The following is a 14,079-nucleotide window of genomic DNA, read 5'->3' on the forward strand; positions in this document are numbered from 1 at the left end:
TAATTTCACAATTAGTTTGCCGTATTATTGGAAGCAAATCATATTTCACTGTGCCTACACCAGCGCGCTATTTTTAGCCACAATGTCGCTTAAAAGGAGGAACCTAGCGAGATGTATTATCGCGCAGAACGCGAACAATTCCCTCTCTCTTCCTTCGCTCCGTGCCACGCGGCTGCTATGGAGCTCGGATCGCTCTCAACCCGGAGCCGGTGCCCTCCGGGGCAGAGGGCAGTGCCCGCCCGCAGAGACCCCCGGCAGTGCCGGCCCGTTCCGTGCCGCGCACAGCAGCGGAGTGCTGGGCCGAGGGTCGCGCTGCTTTGTCTCACTCTTCCTGCCATTCTTATGGGGTTTATTTTTATTTTACAGGGCAAAGGTGTCGATACAAACAGCAGCTGGAATGCTTGCAGGTAGTCTCAACCTCAGTGGTGCGTAACTGTGATTATAATTGTTGAGCAAATAGAGTTGAGGGTAACGTTCCTAATGCCTCGGTACCGGATGGGTTTGGTTTTTTTTCCCCATTTTCCCCCATCCCAGCAGCGAGATGGCAGCTGGAGGGGCAGAGTGCCTGCCTGGCGTGTGCAGGATGCTTGCAGACTTTGTGCAGATTCAGTGCAAACCTCATTTGTTTTCTGCCCGCAGTTCACAGGAGCACTCCGCTTTTTAGTGGTTGACACTGCAGCTATTTTTAGCGGCATTTTAACAGCTGTCACTAACAACCAAGATCTCATCTTGAGCGGGGAAGGGAGATTATCTGTTTTATTTAAAAAAAAAAAAAAAAATCAAACGACATAATTGCCAGATTATAAAATGCAATTTAGATCTTTATCTGTCAAGAGAAAAGGCTATCTGTTCCCATTATGCCAATCCCATAAAAAAAAAAATGGTCCTATGGTGGGCTTGATAAAATAATGACTGGGGTCTACCAGACTGGGAAATACGGCTGTTCTGTTGATATACGTACAAACGTATAAACAACGCTTGCAAATTCTGCTCGCAGTGGCCCTGTGGCAGCTCCCGCTGCTGTGTCGCAGCGTGGGAATGGGCAATGTTCTCCAGGTGGTCCGGGGAGCAGCGAACTCTTGCAGGAGAGCTCCCTTCCCCATCTCTGGATGGAGGTCAGCCTATGTCAGCCACGTAGCAGGGAGCAGCGGGCACACTGGGGTAAGCCACTCTGCGGCAGATGTCATCCCTGCTCCAAAGATAGTGGCAAATTTGCCCTGGATAATGCAATGCTGAACAAGATAACTCTGCGAGCGCCAAGCATTACCTCCTCCCCTGCTCGCAAAGCCAGCGACTTTGCACTGTGAAAGCAGCCTACTGTACTGCCTTGCTTAGAGGTCATGTGCCCTATTTTGAGAACTGAACCAAAGCGGATGAAGTTTTGAGCCGCGTCCAAGTGAGGCAGCTGGGCATTTCCCACTGCTCCCGGCCCCAGTGAAGCAGGCGGTCACATGCTGTGATGGGCAAGTCCTTCAGCTGAGAGTTAACTTTGATGCTGCTCACCTCACCGGTGACTGCGCGAGATGCGTAGCCGGCTGGGGATCGCTTTTCAGAAGGACTGCAGCCAACTTTGGGTGGATGCAGCGGAGCGGAGGTTGCTTTCCCAGTACCACTGGTGCCGGTGTCCCGAGAGCACTCCGCAGCCTGCCGGCTCCCCAGCTCGCTGCACTGAACACCTGGCTTCCTGGGCACAGCAAAAGTCTTCCAAACCCGACACAAGCCCTGGAAAAACATAGGTAAACATGTTGCTGTATGGCGCGCTCTTGCGCTCCTGGGTATCAATATTTTATCTGTTTAGTCCGGTTTTGAGCAATTTTATTTTCTAATTATGGCTAAGTCTTTTAGCTCAGCAACAGAACATGTTCCCTTTTAACCTGCTTCTTTCTTTCCTTTTTTTTTTTTCCTTTTTTTTTTTTTTTTTAATGCTTCTTAATGGCCCATGTTATAACTGCGGTTGAACCACATCTAAGTATAGTACAATTGCATTTCTAATGCATATTGGCATTACAGACTACTTGCTTGTGTGAAGGGCCAAGGCGTGCATTTGTATGCATGGCTTTCCAATATGTTTTAAATCACGCTTTTTATTGATGATCAGCACTGATAGTTTCATCTGGTTCAAAATGAAAACGTCTCACAAGGAATTACATGTTTTGAATTACAGGTCTTGTTGACAGGGGTTGGGTAAACGAAGCACAAGTAATAACGCACAGGCGGTACTTTGTATATTTTGCAGCTTTAATATTGTTGTATCTATCTGCCTTGTTTATATCCATCCTCCAGCTTGTTTATTACTTGCGCTATTACTTGTGGGAAAACGTAACCTGATGAAAGCACGACGCTAAAAAAAATGTCACTACCATAGAACTCAGACTTATCTCAATATTAATGAATTCCCAACAATAAAAGGCAGTGGTGGCTAGTTGTATCTTAATATTTATCTACTTCCTACTGGCATTTTTACAATATCAAATGGTAACTCATACCGTAATCTGATTAAAATTTTGAAGTAACCATAATAGCACTGCACCTATGCCAAAAATCCAGACATAGTCTTTAACAGCAGTAAAAATAAGAGAGCGAAGAACACCCTCCAGCACTTAATAAACATATCAAATGCAAATTGAAGGAAATTATTTAATCACTCTATAGGCTAGTTAATTTTGATAATTATTCACGGTTCTAGTAGAAATACGTACAAAAGAACAAGTTACTACCAAAACTGTCGTGGTACCAAGGCCATAAGTAGAATTTGAAGCTTGCTGTGCTGAGGAAATTACCTTTCTGATTAAATGAAGGTGCAGATTTAAATCTCCAACAACAAAAGGAGGATTATTCTGCAGTTTTCCCAGTTCTTCCATAGTCCTGAAATTTCTCGCTCTTCTCACGCAGGCTATGGTCCAGCTAGAGGATTTCATTCGGTGTGCCACCAAATATCCCTGGGCCCAAGCTAGGCAGCTGATCTCACATGGCAGGGAGGGTTGTTCTATGTCAGATGCATGTTGATGTATACAGATTTGACTGAAAACGAATACATTTTCCCCGAGGATCTGTGATTTTATGTTCTAAGAAAGTACTATGCCTTTGAAGATGAAGGTCCTGCCAGGATTCCTGGCTTGTGTCAGGAATGGTGTGGTGGGCAGGACTAGGGAAGTAATCCTGGCCCCGTACTTGGCACTGGTGAGGCTTCAGCTCGAGTACTGTGTTCAGTTCTGTGCACCTCAGTACAGAAAGGACATTGAGGTGCTGGAGCAGGTCCAAAGAAGGACAGCAAGGCTTGTGAAGGGCTTGGAGAATATGCCCTACGAGGAGAGACTGAAGGAACTGGGGCTGTTTAATCTGGGGAAAAGGAGGCTGAGGGGAGACCTTATTGCTCTCTTCCAATATCTGAGAGGTGATTGCAGTGAGAGTGGGGTTGGTCTCTTCTCACTGGTGACAGGTGACAGGACGAGGGGAAATGGCCTTAAGTTGCGGCAGCATAAGTTTAGTTTGGATATCAGGAAAAACTTCTTCATAGATAGGGTTGTTAAGCACTGGAGTAGGCTCCCCAGGGAGGTGGTTGAGTCACCATCCCTGGATGTATTTAAAAACCATTTGGATGTGGTGCTCAGGGACATGGTTTAGCGGAGGGTTGTTAGAGTTAGGGCAGTATGGTTAGGTTGTGGTTGGACTCGATGATCTTGAAGGTCTTTTCTAATCTGAGCTATTCTATGATTCGTTGGGCCTCGACTAGCGCTCTGGTAATCCAGGGTGATGCACTGCAAAGTTTTCCTGCCTCCTCTCTGACACTTGACCCACAAGCCAGAGAGGGTTCCAGTATGGTACAGATTTTGACATGTTTGGCAGGTTGGTCTCTACTAGTCCCTAGCATTAGCAACTAAACTAAGTGACTCTCCTGGGAGAAGAAGCGCCCTTACCAGTGCAGCTGTATGGCTATGGTTTATTCTCTTTTGTGAGCCTGACAGTTGCCCAGGTTGGTTTCAAGAAACAGTGTTGCCAGTGCATCTGTGCTTGTACAATGCTGGCTTCTGCAGCAGCCATGCAGATGCATTCAGAGCTCAGGAGAGCCCATTTGTAGGCAGGAGTGGAGTAATGAAGGATCTGTCTGAGATCACCTCAGGAGGCTATGGCAAAGCCTGGTACTTCCCAAATCCCAGCCCGCTGCCTTTCATCACAGGAACAGGTTTCCTCTTCAGCCGTTGCCTTCCCAACCTTGCTACACGAGCACGAATGACATATGGCTAAAAACACATTTGGTTGTTGTCTGCGTAAGGGAAACACACCGGGATCTGTTTGGACGCATTCATTATTGAGATGAATGTAGAAAACTCACGTTGTCAGGGCTTTCTGCCTTACAGATTAGCAGCAGTCACCGAAGGCTGACATTACCTTGCCTGCTCGAGGCTGGTCAGAAGAAGTGCATTCCACGAATGTGCAAGAATTTCTGGCATGAATTCTTGTACATGCACATTTACATTTTGGCTTCTGCGCATGCTGTTCTTGCGATTACCACTTTGAACTCTGCTTTTCGTGAATAATTACAACAACAAAATTCAGACCCTCATATATCCATGGAAAGCAAGCACAAAAGAGGCAGGAACAGAGCCAAATGAAAGTAGTTTTAAATGTTTTTCTTTATTTTGCATCGGACTCATAGCTCTGGCTAGACTGTGATGGAGTAAAAATTATGCACCCCACACAAGACTTCTAAAGGAAGATCAGCCAAGACTCAGAGGGAACCTTGTTTATTTAAGAGTCAAAGTTGGTCCAGGGCAGGAATGACAAAGAGTTTAGCCAGCCAGCATGTTTCACTTTTGTCTTCCATGCATGACTTAAAATTGAAAAATAAAGCCTATCTGATTTTTTTTGTGTTAGACAGCTACACAGAAGACATCACTACTTTGTAATGTAAGATGAGGTACTGAGTTTTTTTTCATCAAGTTTCTTTAGTTCTCTCCTAGGCAAAGGACAGCTGCTATTGTGATGTGAGTCCTGCAGATGAACTTCACTTTTCAAGTCCTGAGCATTGCTTTTTTCAGTAAGAAGAATGTACAGAAATAATGAAAAGAAACATGTAAAAATATATTCACGTGTTTAGTGATACTGTACAGTATCTGTAGCATTTACACTACTTTAATATAATTGCAGCAGTGGTGATTGTAACATGGGTTACACCGTTAGGACAGAAGGAAGTAGACCTTCTTTGCTGAGAGTCAAAGAAAGTGAATAAAGAAAGCAAACATTTTTTTTTACTGCAGAGCCTATGCTGAAGGGCGTCTAGTTCTAAGCTTCCTTGTAAACCCAGTGTGGAGGGTAAATGAGTCCTAGGGATTGTCACTTCTTGTTGATCATCAGTGGGCGTAGATGCAGTCGATGTAAAGGTCTGTGACTCACTAAGCTTGCTGAGGTGAAACCAGAAAGGAGTAGATAATTGCACCGTTGTGAAAAGGATTATCATAGTTTGATTACAGAAGAAAAGCCTCTAATGGTTCCATGACTCTTGGGAAGTTGAATAAGTAATGGGACCAAAAGTGAGGAGTTTATGTCAAGGAATGGCAAAGTGTCCTCTTTAATCGATCCATTTTAATCAAATGTGCCAGAAAGATTTGCAGGACAGAAGATGTAATAGGTCAAAATGTGCTAAGGTACTTCCCCATGCCAGTTCTGATTAAAATAAAGAACAAGACAGATCTGAGAGATAAAGTGAGATAGGCAACAATCCTATTTCTGAATCCATAAATAATTGGAATACTTCATCAAAGAGGTGATGTGACCTCCTGTTTTATATACAAAAAGAATACTGAGTCCAAGATTACCCAGTCTGGTTTCATACTCTGTAAAATGAAAATGAAGAAGGAGGGATTACAGGTAGTTCAGATTGATATGAACACTTTTAGTACACAGAGCAGCACGAAGAGGGCATCTACGTTTGAGGGTTAATGAAAATTAATTCACTGCTACATAATCCAGAAAAAGTGTATATAAATACAGAAAATATATACGCAATTGAGAGTTGAAGTAGCAATGGTATAAAACAATATGCACCTTTATAGAGTGCATGAAACTTGGCAGGATGGTTTTCATGCTGGTAAAGAGATTATAAGGAGGCCCCAGTCCCTCCAGGGATGAGGCATCCACAGCTTCTCTGGGCAACCTGTGCTAGTGCCTCACCCCTCTACGCTGACTTGAGAGGACTCAGCATCCTGGCCAAGAGGGCAGGAATATGTTTGGTTTCCAGCTTGTCCCTCTCCCTGTGAGGCCTTCTCACCTGCAGCAACTAGAGAGTCAGCTGTGAGACAAAGCTTTGCATCTGGGGTGGGTGAGGTTTCTATGGGGTGTGAGCTGGGACCAAACCTCCAGGGAGACGAGAAGGCTGAGAACCGCAGAATAGGGTAGAAGATTTGAGGCTCTTCCAAGCTGTGTCCCAGTGACCTTGGTAACGAATAAGACATGACACCCTTGTTGTAGACCAGTCTAAAGAGCTGTTCAAAGAAACCTTAGTTTGAGGTGACATATAAAACAGTCGGTCAAAACCAGAGCAATGTATCTCATCCATCCTCCTTTGGCTCTCTTTCTCCAGCTCTTTGCACTTCTGTAAAACTGAAAAGGAAGAGGAAGGCTGCGGATGCACGTCACAAATCTTTGCCAAAGATCATCTGTAAATGACAGCGTATGCCTTCAAGTGTGTTCAGTGGTTATTCCTTGTTTGATGCAGCGGTGGCCACATAATTATGTTGCTTCAGGGCTTGCTAGAACATAATATTAAATCTGATTCCACTTATTGCTGTGCATCCCTGCTATTTTTACTTGTTGGATTTAAAGTTAATAATATTTTGACATTATCTCTGGTTCAGGTGAATGAATATCTTCTTTTCAGAGACAGTGGGTTTTCCATGAGAAAAAAATAAGAGATTTGTCCTATAGATTGAAATGGGTACCGTTCAAAGCATTGCACATCACAAGAAAAGCTTAATACCACAAAGGCTTTGATAAAAGCAATGAAAGACACAGTGGAAGTTACTGTAAGGCAACAGCGCAGGGTCACAGAGCACCTAAGTTTGTGCACGGATCCCATTAGGGTGCCTTGTGCTATCAGGGCTGCAGACACATCTGGAGACAAGAAGCTTCACTTCATTAGGACGGTAAAAAGAAAAAGAAATGAAGAAACATTTTAGGAATGTGAAACTGAGCAGTCTGAAAGGCTTCCAGTTGGGCTTGAAAGTTTATCAAAGTGTTGGATCAATCCTATGGCTCTGGTGGATTAGGTTTTGCAGTGTGCTACAAGGATGGACAGTGACCAGAAAAATGGGTGAGCCAGAGAACTGGGAGATATCACATCTCTGAATTCTCCCCTTTAGTATTAGCCTAAGTCAGCAGGCACTGTCGTGTGTGAGCATTCAGTTCTGTGAGTGATGGTGGTGGTACAGATGGCAGCATCACTGGTATTTGACTGTGATTTGGGCTTGATGTACCTCGAGGTCTCTCACTGTTTAACTGCAGAGGCTGACAAGTGATTCAGTGGCCAGCAGCGTGTCTGCTGAGCTCAGCCATCCTGAGGGAAGCAGCCAAAAGCCTCAGGAAGAAGGCGGCAGCGTGCTTTGCCTCTCACAGGTGGTAGGACAGCGTCTCTGACACATGGCTCACCCTACAGGTTGCCAGCAGCTCTGGGCCCTTTGCTGCACATGAGCAGGATTTCCTGCCTGGTGCAGGAGATTTCTGCTGAGGAAACTCTCAGGCTGCCAATGTGCGTGCATCTTCTTTGGGAATGTCCTCTGAAATGAGCTTCTCAAGCTTGTGTGGCCACAAAGCTTACTCTGACCCAGTGCCTGGCAGGCATTCCTTGTGGCTTTCTGCGTTACCTTTAACAATATGGTTGACTAAAGCTGCACAGCCCTTGGAAGCCATGTGCAAATACAAGTTCTTTGTGAGCAACTGGACTGTAGCGACTGTAAAAGCAAGTAAAACAAGTTGGAGTACCTAGATCACAGATATGCCCATTAATTTAATTTACATGATATGTTAACTCAAGAGATATCATACTTTTGGTCCCTTACCTGGTTTCTGGATATAGATCAGCTGTCTCAACACTGATTGCAAAGTTTGTTATCTTTCTTGTAAAGATATTCTGTTACGAGCAAGAAGAGAAGAAAATTGCATTGAACTTCTGTCCATTGCAGCATAGGAGAGGGAATGTTTTTAAGCCAACGACTAAGATAGTTGGAAGAGCTGACCTGAGTCTGGAGAATGTACACTGTAAAATCAAGCTCAGAAAGTTCCTCAGAAGAAGGCAAACAGAAATAATTTGGACTTTCCCGTGACTTTAAGACTTGAGTCTGAGAGAAGTGAACAAAGGAAATATGTATGTGAATAAAGGCTGAGGAGATAAATAATGACTTGCTGAAAGCTTCAGATTACAAGAAAGAAGAATCTCACAAAATTCAAAACCCAAGATGCTGGAGATATATATTTACTGATAGACTCCCATTTTTTAATCACATATATAGTTGATCATCAAGCATACAACCACATAGTCACAGCCAAGCAGAAAATAAACGTCAAACATGGCTAGGTGTTTACTGTACCTATGTACAAATTCTAGATATTTTTATGTAATACAGTGCACAGATGGAGATAAATGCAGGGACAGAAGATCAGACCAGAGATAACGAAAACATTTTATTTTGGGTCCAACAGGACATCAATTGTGGTAGTACTTTGGCACACATAGGATAGATAAACAATAGAAAAAAAAACAACCCTTAATTGAATTGTATTCTTCTGCTACTAACTTTAGCTTTTATTTTGTTGCCCATCATTCCATGACTGGTAAAAGCTTAGCAAATCTGCATGTACATAATTCTAACTGCTTTGCTGTTAGTAGTTCGAGCAGTATGTTTACTCAGTGAATCCTCTTTAAAACGTGTTTCTTTGAGAGATGGTTTCAGAAGCATGTGACAGATTATTTTAATAAGACAAAGTGAGGTAGATGTAATGAGAGCAAGATTAAATACCTTTAAGAAGGTGATTGTATCCTAACCCTTTGTGTGATTTTAAATTTTCAAGTGGCGAAATCAGATAATGAGAGTCACAGAATATGATTCCCAGATTCACTTGGGTTTAGGAAGGGGAAGATTGCTTGAAATATGTATGTTGGAGCTGGCTTCCTCACAAGATAAGGTAGAAGAGATTATTCCTTGAGCCCAAGGAAACAGCCTTTATGAAGGAGACAACCAAGAGGTTGCAGGTGACGTAAACAGATTATATTTCTTGGAGATTAAAGTGAGCTTTTTGACATTTGAGAGACCCTAATAAAAACTGGATCGTGCTTACCGTCATCTGTGGACAACGTTGGTTACTGATCTGTTTACTGGTAAAAGGAATTCTTATTGGTGAAATGAGGTGGTTTTAGGAAAGGGAATGACCTCTGCAGGAGGGGGGCGAGTACTGTCATAAATCATACCAAATGTGATTGAGACTCTCCCACAGGCAAGACAGGAAATCAAATTAAAGTGAATATTGTATTAAAGGAGTTTCAGTGGATGCCTTGGAGAGCTCTGATTTTCATGTAAATGCCCGTTTAGTCTGAGGTTTACTGCCTCCCCAGAATAATGGGAAAGAAAAGAAAAGCATATTTAATTGAAAAGGGAGGGAATGCCAAGGAAATAGATGAATTGCATTTCACTTCCTGATTGTGCTTCCAGATCTAGGGACTGTGGTAGCTCACTGTCTTAAATTGTACAGAGGAAAATAGTAATTGAACTTTGGACCACGTAATTTGGGAAATCTTGCTTTTTTTTCTTTATCAAACCTTCTAGATTATTGCAGCTTCAGATAATTTCCCAGCCAGGTCCTTTTGCATGTCCTTGTGGGAATTGCCTAGTGATTGACAGCTTTGATCTGGAAATTTTTGCAGCTAAACTGCTACAATTCATATGGAGAGAACTGCCAAATAATTTGACAGATATATGCCAAGAAGTGACGTATCCGAATCTGTGAGCTGTCAGGGAAACTTTTTAGAGGAACTGGCATTGGAGTTTTGCTCTGTGGGTACCGTGAGCACTGGGGACAACTTTGGGTGGGCTGCAAGGGGATGACCTTACCGGTGCTCCACAAGAGCAGTGTGCTGGGACGGACAATGTCTGCTGACACTTGATCCGAACAAAATGTTTGTCAAAAATGATGGATTTCGTGGTCTTGGCACCATCTCCCAGGCAAATAGTTTTGTGCCTGAAAGAGTGTGAAATTGACATAAAATGTTTCCTGAAACCGGATTCTTAATAAGAAGACCGAGAGTAAATAAAATCATTTTAACTGAGCTCAAAATGAACATAAGTGAATGCAAAGAAATACTGCTTTTGCATCTGTTTTCTCCACCTCCCCCTCTCCGCATTTGCACACACACAAAAATGACCTAAAAGGGAGGATATTAAGATTTATCCTGGCAGTAAGAATCAACAAAATTATAAATGTCATGGTATCATGTAGGCTATCAGGCGACTGACGCTGGACATGTTCAAACCGAACTGAGCAAACACATTTTGTTTGCATTCAAGCTAATGCCTGAACACTGGAGTTAACCTACACACAGGGCAAGTGCAAGGTGGTTTCCCTAACCTAACAAACCAAGATGCTGACTGTGTAGTCTGAACTATCTCATTCTGAACCCTCGTGTTGCATTTGTCTGTGGCAACTTAACACACTGGAGTACAAAAAAATCTCATCAAGCTTAACAAAATAAATCTTAAAAAGAGCTTTAGCTGTTAAATGCTTTTATACTCTACAATGTGCTAAGTTGTGTAACTGTGTTTTAAGGAGGCTTTAAGCTGGAGAAAGTGACCTGAAGCCCAAAGCTGGCAATGTGCTCATTAGGATACACAGGGGAAATGTTAAGACAGTAACTGTAAAGAGGGAGGGGTGCCATCCCAGGCAGCAATACGTGACACTTCAGCCAACGAGCCCAATCGCAGGGGAGGAGGAATGCATAAACAGGAAGAAACAGCAAAGGAGAAGTCATTTAATTGTGGGCTAGAGAAGAAAACATCTCTTGGGAGATTTATTCTGGACGGCTCAGTGTCTGTGCTGGTGGGAGCAGAGCAGATGCAGCTAAGAGCTCTTGGGTCCCGCGTGTCCTGGAGGAAGTTAGGAATGCCGATGAGCTGAAATGGTGAGATGCTATAGCGGTGGGGGAAGCTGAGGACGCTCAGCAGCATACTAACAATATTTCCTGCTGTCTCATCCTTCTCACACCTTTCTAAATTACTCTTCTTTCTTGACAAATTTCTTCTAAACCAGCTCCTGAGAGATTTTTCTAGGATATCCAACTGGAAGTGAACGTGTAGTAAAAAGTTTTGGGTGCTGAGAGCCTCAGCTAAGTGAGCTCTGACAGAACACAGGGTAGGCGATTAAACCACTTTTTTCACAGGTTCTTTGTAATTTGGCGCTCCTCATTTTAAAGATACTTGACCGTGGTCTGCAGATATACAAGCAGATACACCCCCGATGAACTTTGAATGCATAAAATGATATGTACTTGTTAACAGTCCAAGCAAATCAAATACATGACTCAAACAGATGCCAAGAGTAGTAGAAACTCTGGACCTATGTCCTTCCTGGATTTATATTGCCATGTTAAAGTGTTCTTAGCATCAACACAGAGGGTCGTGTAAATGAAGTCACTAATGACTTTACAGTCACTCAGAAATGGTAATGATGAGCACTGTAGAGAAGCTTATGAGCAGATTACTCTGCCTTCTTTATCTTTCCTAGTTTGTTTCTGTCTTTGTGCTCCCTCTCCTCACGATCTCCCCACTTGGCCAGGCCAAGACTCCTCACTCGTTTCATGCTTTCCACCCTCTCCAGCTTCCCAATGTGCGGTTTGCTCATTTCTGGTCCCTCCAGAAGCATTCCCTGGGTTCCTCCTCCAGACTCCATCCTTCCTGGCCACAGCCATACGCTAACACCCACAGCACATGGCATCATCTTCCGTTCTGTGTCCACGACTTGCACCAAACGTGGCCCATCTGACAGCAACTTCGCAGTTGCTCCCTGTACCTAGACCTCCTGGGATAGGCACCCAGGCTCAGGTCCTGGCCAAGCACGCAGCTGGAGCCTGTCCTCACTGGAGACCCTGATGGAGTACGCATAGGAGTTAGCAGCTCCAGGTCCTTGTGAGGGCAGCTTATTTTCATCAAAAAGTTCATTTCCATTGGGCTGGTATACTCATATATGGGATCTGTTAAAGGATAGCAAGTCTATGCCGAGCACGTTCAATTACAATTTTTATATGGCTCATCTTCGAATCAAATGTTAGTGGACTTGCACAGAATCTACACAGGATTCTTTGGCATAGCTTCTTGGCCTCACAGCAAAGTTATGGGAGGATGTTAGGGTTTTCGTCAGAAAGACTGTTCCTATGTCTGCTTCTAAGAAACACCTGAACTAATTCAGCTGAAGTTAGTATTTTAAAACAAAAGTGAAGTAAAGAAACAACTCAGTGTGGAAATATTTCATAGTTTCTCCAAATGTTATGAGCAATTGGAATTAGGATCTGCAAAGTGGTTGGCAACCATACCAACATAAAAACTACTGCTTGTGCTGATACTAACAGCGTGGGTAAGAATTATAAATCTAAATGCATCCATATTGAGGGGTTGTTGTAGATGCAAGCTGCATTTTATCATTTGAAGCTCTGGAAACTTTAGTGAGTAAGCAGAGTTTGCTCGTAGAGGTCCTGAGGTGCCTCGTCCAGCTTTAAAGTTGGTTCTGCTTTGAGAAGGAAGTTGGACAAGATCAGCTCCCAAGGTTACTTCCAGCCAATTTTTTTCCATTGTTCATATTTTTATCATATGAACTTCCAAGTGTTTCATATTCTAGTTTTCAGTATAGTTATATTTTCAAATAATGAACCATTACTGCCTATTCAAAATACTGCTTTTGAAGACTAGACATGACACACATTTTTTATCTGTTGACTTTGGCACAGAGGGTAGAGAAATAGAAGTAAAGAAGAACATTCTCCTGTATATCCGTAAAGCTTAAGTGCAAGTAAGTTGTTATTATTTCTGGGCTACGTTTGCTACCAAGTTGTTTAACTGCACTGTGAATTCTTGCTGTGATTTAAACTGCTGTGTATGATGAGCAAATGCCATCATGACTGTAGTGAGAAGGGCAATCACAATGGCAACATTGTGCTGTTTCTAAGAACTATAGAGTGAACCCTAATAAATAACAAGCTTAGTCTCAGAGCAATAAACATGTCAGGATATGAAAATCGTCTTTTTCATAGAAATGAATGTGAAGTTTGATTTAGTGTTTCATACCTTAGGTGTATCAGTAACACCCTACCAGCAATCATCGACAGTAAACCATTACCTAATTTCAAACTGCACATAATATTTAGAGCTGAGGGAGAGACGCATTTGAGAATAGTCAGGCTGAAAATCTGTTCACAGCAGAGATTTTTCAAATATCCCCATTCTTCATACATGCATATTGATTTCTGTTTCATGTTTAGAATCCCTTAGCTGGAGAAGTCAAGTGCTAACATGTCCCAGCTCTGCCTGCAAAATAGGAGTAAAATGGAGGCTGTAGGTATGTTGTGACTCCCACAGGAGGAGTATGTGGTAAAAGTAAGAGAATGCAGACTGTAACTGTCTCCTTCAAATCTCTGAATACACCCTGAGAAACTAAAGCACGCAAGAAATGTCTGGTTGCCAGTACAACTGGTTGCACAACATTGACTCCCCTTTGGTCTAGCAGATCTCAGATCTGTTGACCTGGACAATCTCTCTTTGTCGAAGTGGAGAAGTTACGAAAAGCACCTCCCAGTAAACCCTGAGCATAAGGAGAGATTCACTTAGCATGCTTCTCTATGCTTTTATAAACGCATGCTGGGAGATCCTGCACTAGGTAGTCTCCTGGGAGCACATGACAGCCTGAGCGAAGTGTCTTGTGCACAGCATTCAGAGCTGATCACAAGAGCCCAAACCTGAGCCAGCCAGGTGTTACAAGCTTTCCCGATTAGCCCAGTGACAAGCATACTCCTTTCCTTTCCCACTGCTTCTGTGTGCTTCAAGCGGG

At 43.1% G+C, this 14,079-nt stretch overlaps 1 protein-coding gene across 19 annotated transcripts in view; it reads left to right on the plus strand.

The window, feature by feature from the left end:
• Positions 1-14,079, plus strand: part of LOC107051782 — a 31,303-nt gene that overhangs the window by 1,050 nt on the left and 16,174 nt on the right. For 5 of the 19 annotated variants that reach the window (XR_005859480.2, XR_006939102.1, XR_006939099.1 and 2 more), the window contains exon 2: positions 367-1,736. Coding sequence is in view for 1 of the 19 variants with exons in the window: in XM_046940597.1 (XP_046796553.1) it covers positions 367-407 (41 nt within the window). In the remaining 18 variants the exon portion in view is untranslated. Of the gene's footprint in view, positions 1-366; positions 1,737-10,997; positions 11,165-14,079 lie in introns of those variants that run through there. The other 14 variants (XR_006939100.1, XR_006939103.1, XR_006939108.1 and 11 more) reach the window with 3 other exon arrangements.

Source organism: Gallus gallus, chromosome 4 (assembly GCF_016699485.2).
Source record: "Gallus gallus isolate bGalGal1 chromosome 4, bGalGal1.mat.broiler.GRCg7b, whole genome shotgun sequence".
NCBI lineage: Eukaryota > Metazoa > Chordata > Aves > Galliformes > Phasianidae > Gallus > Gallus gallus.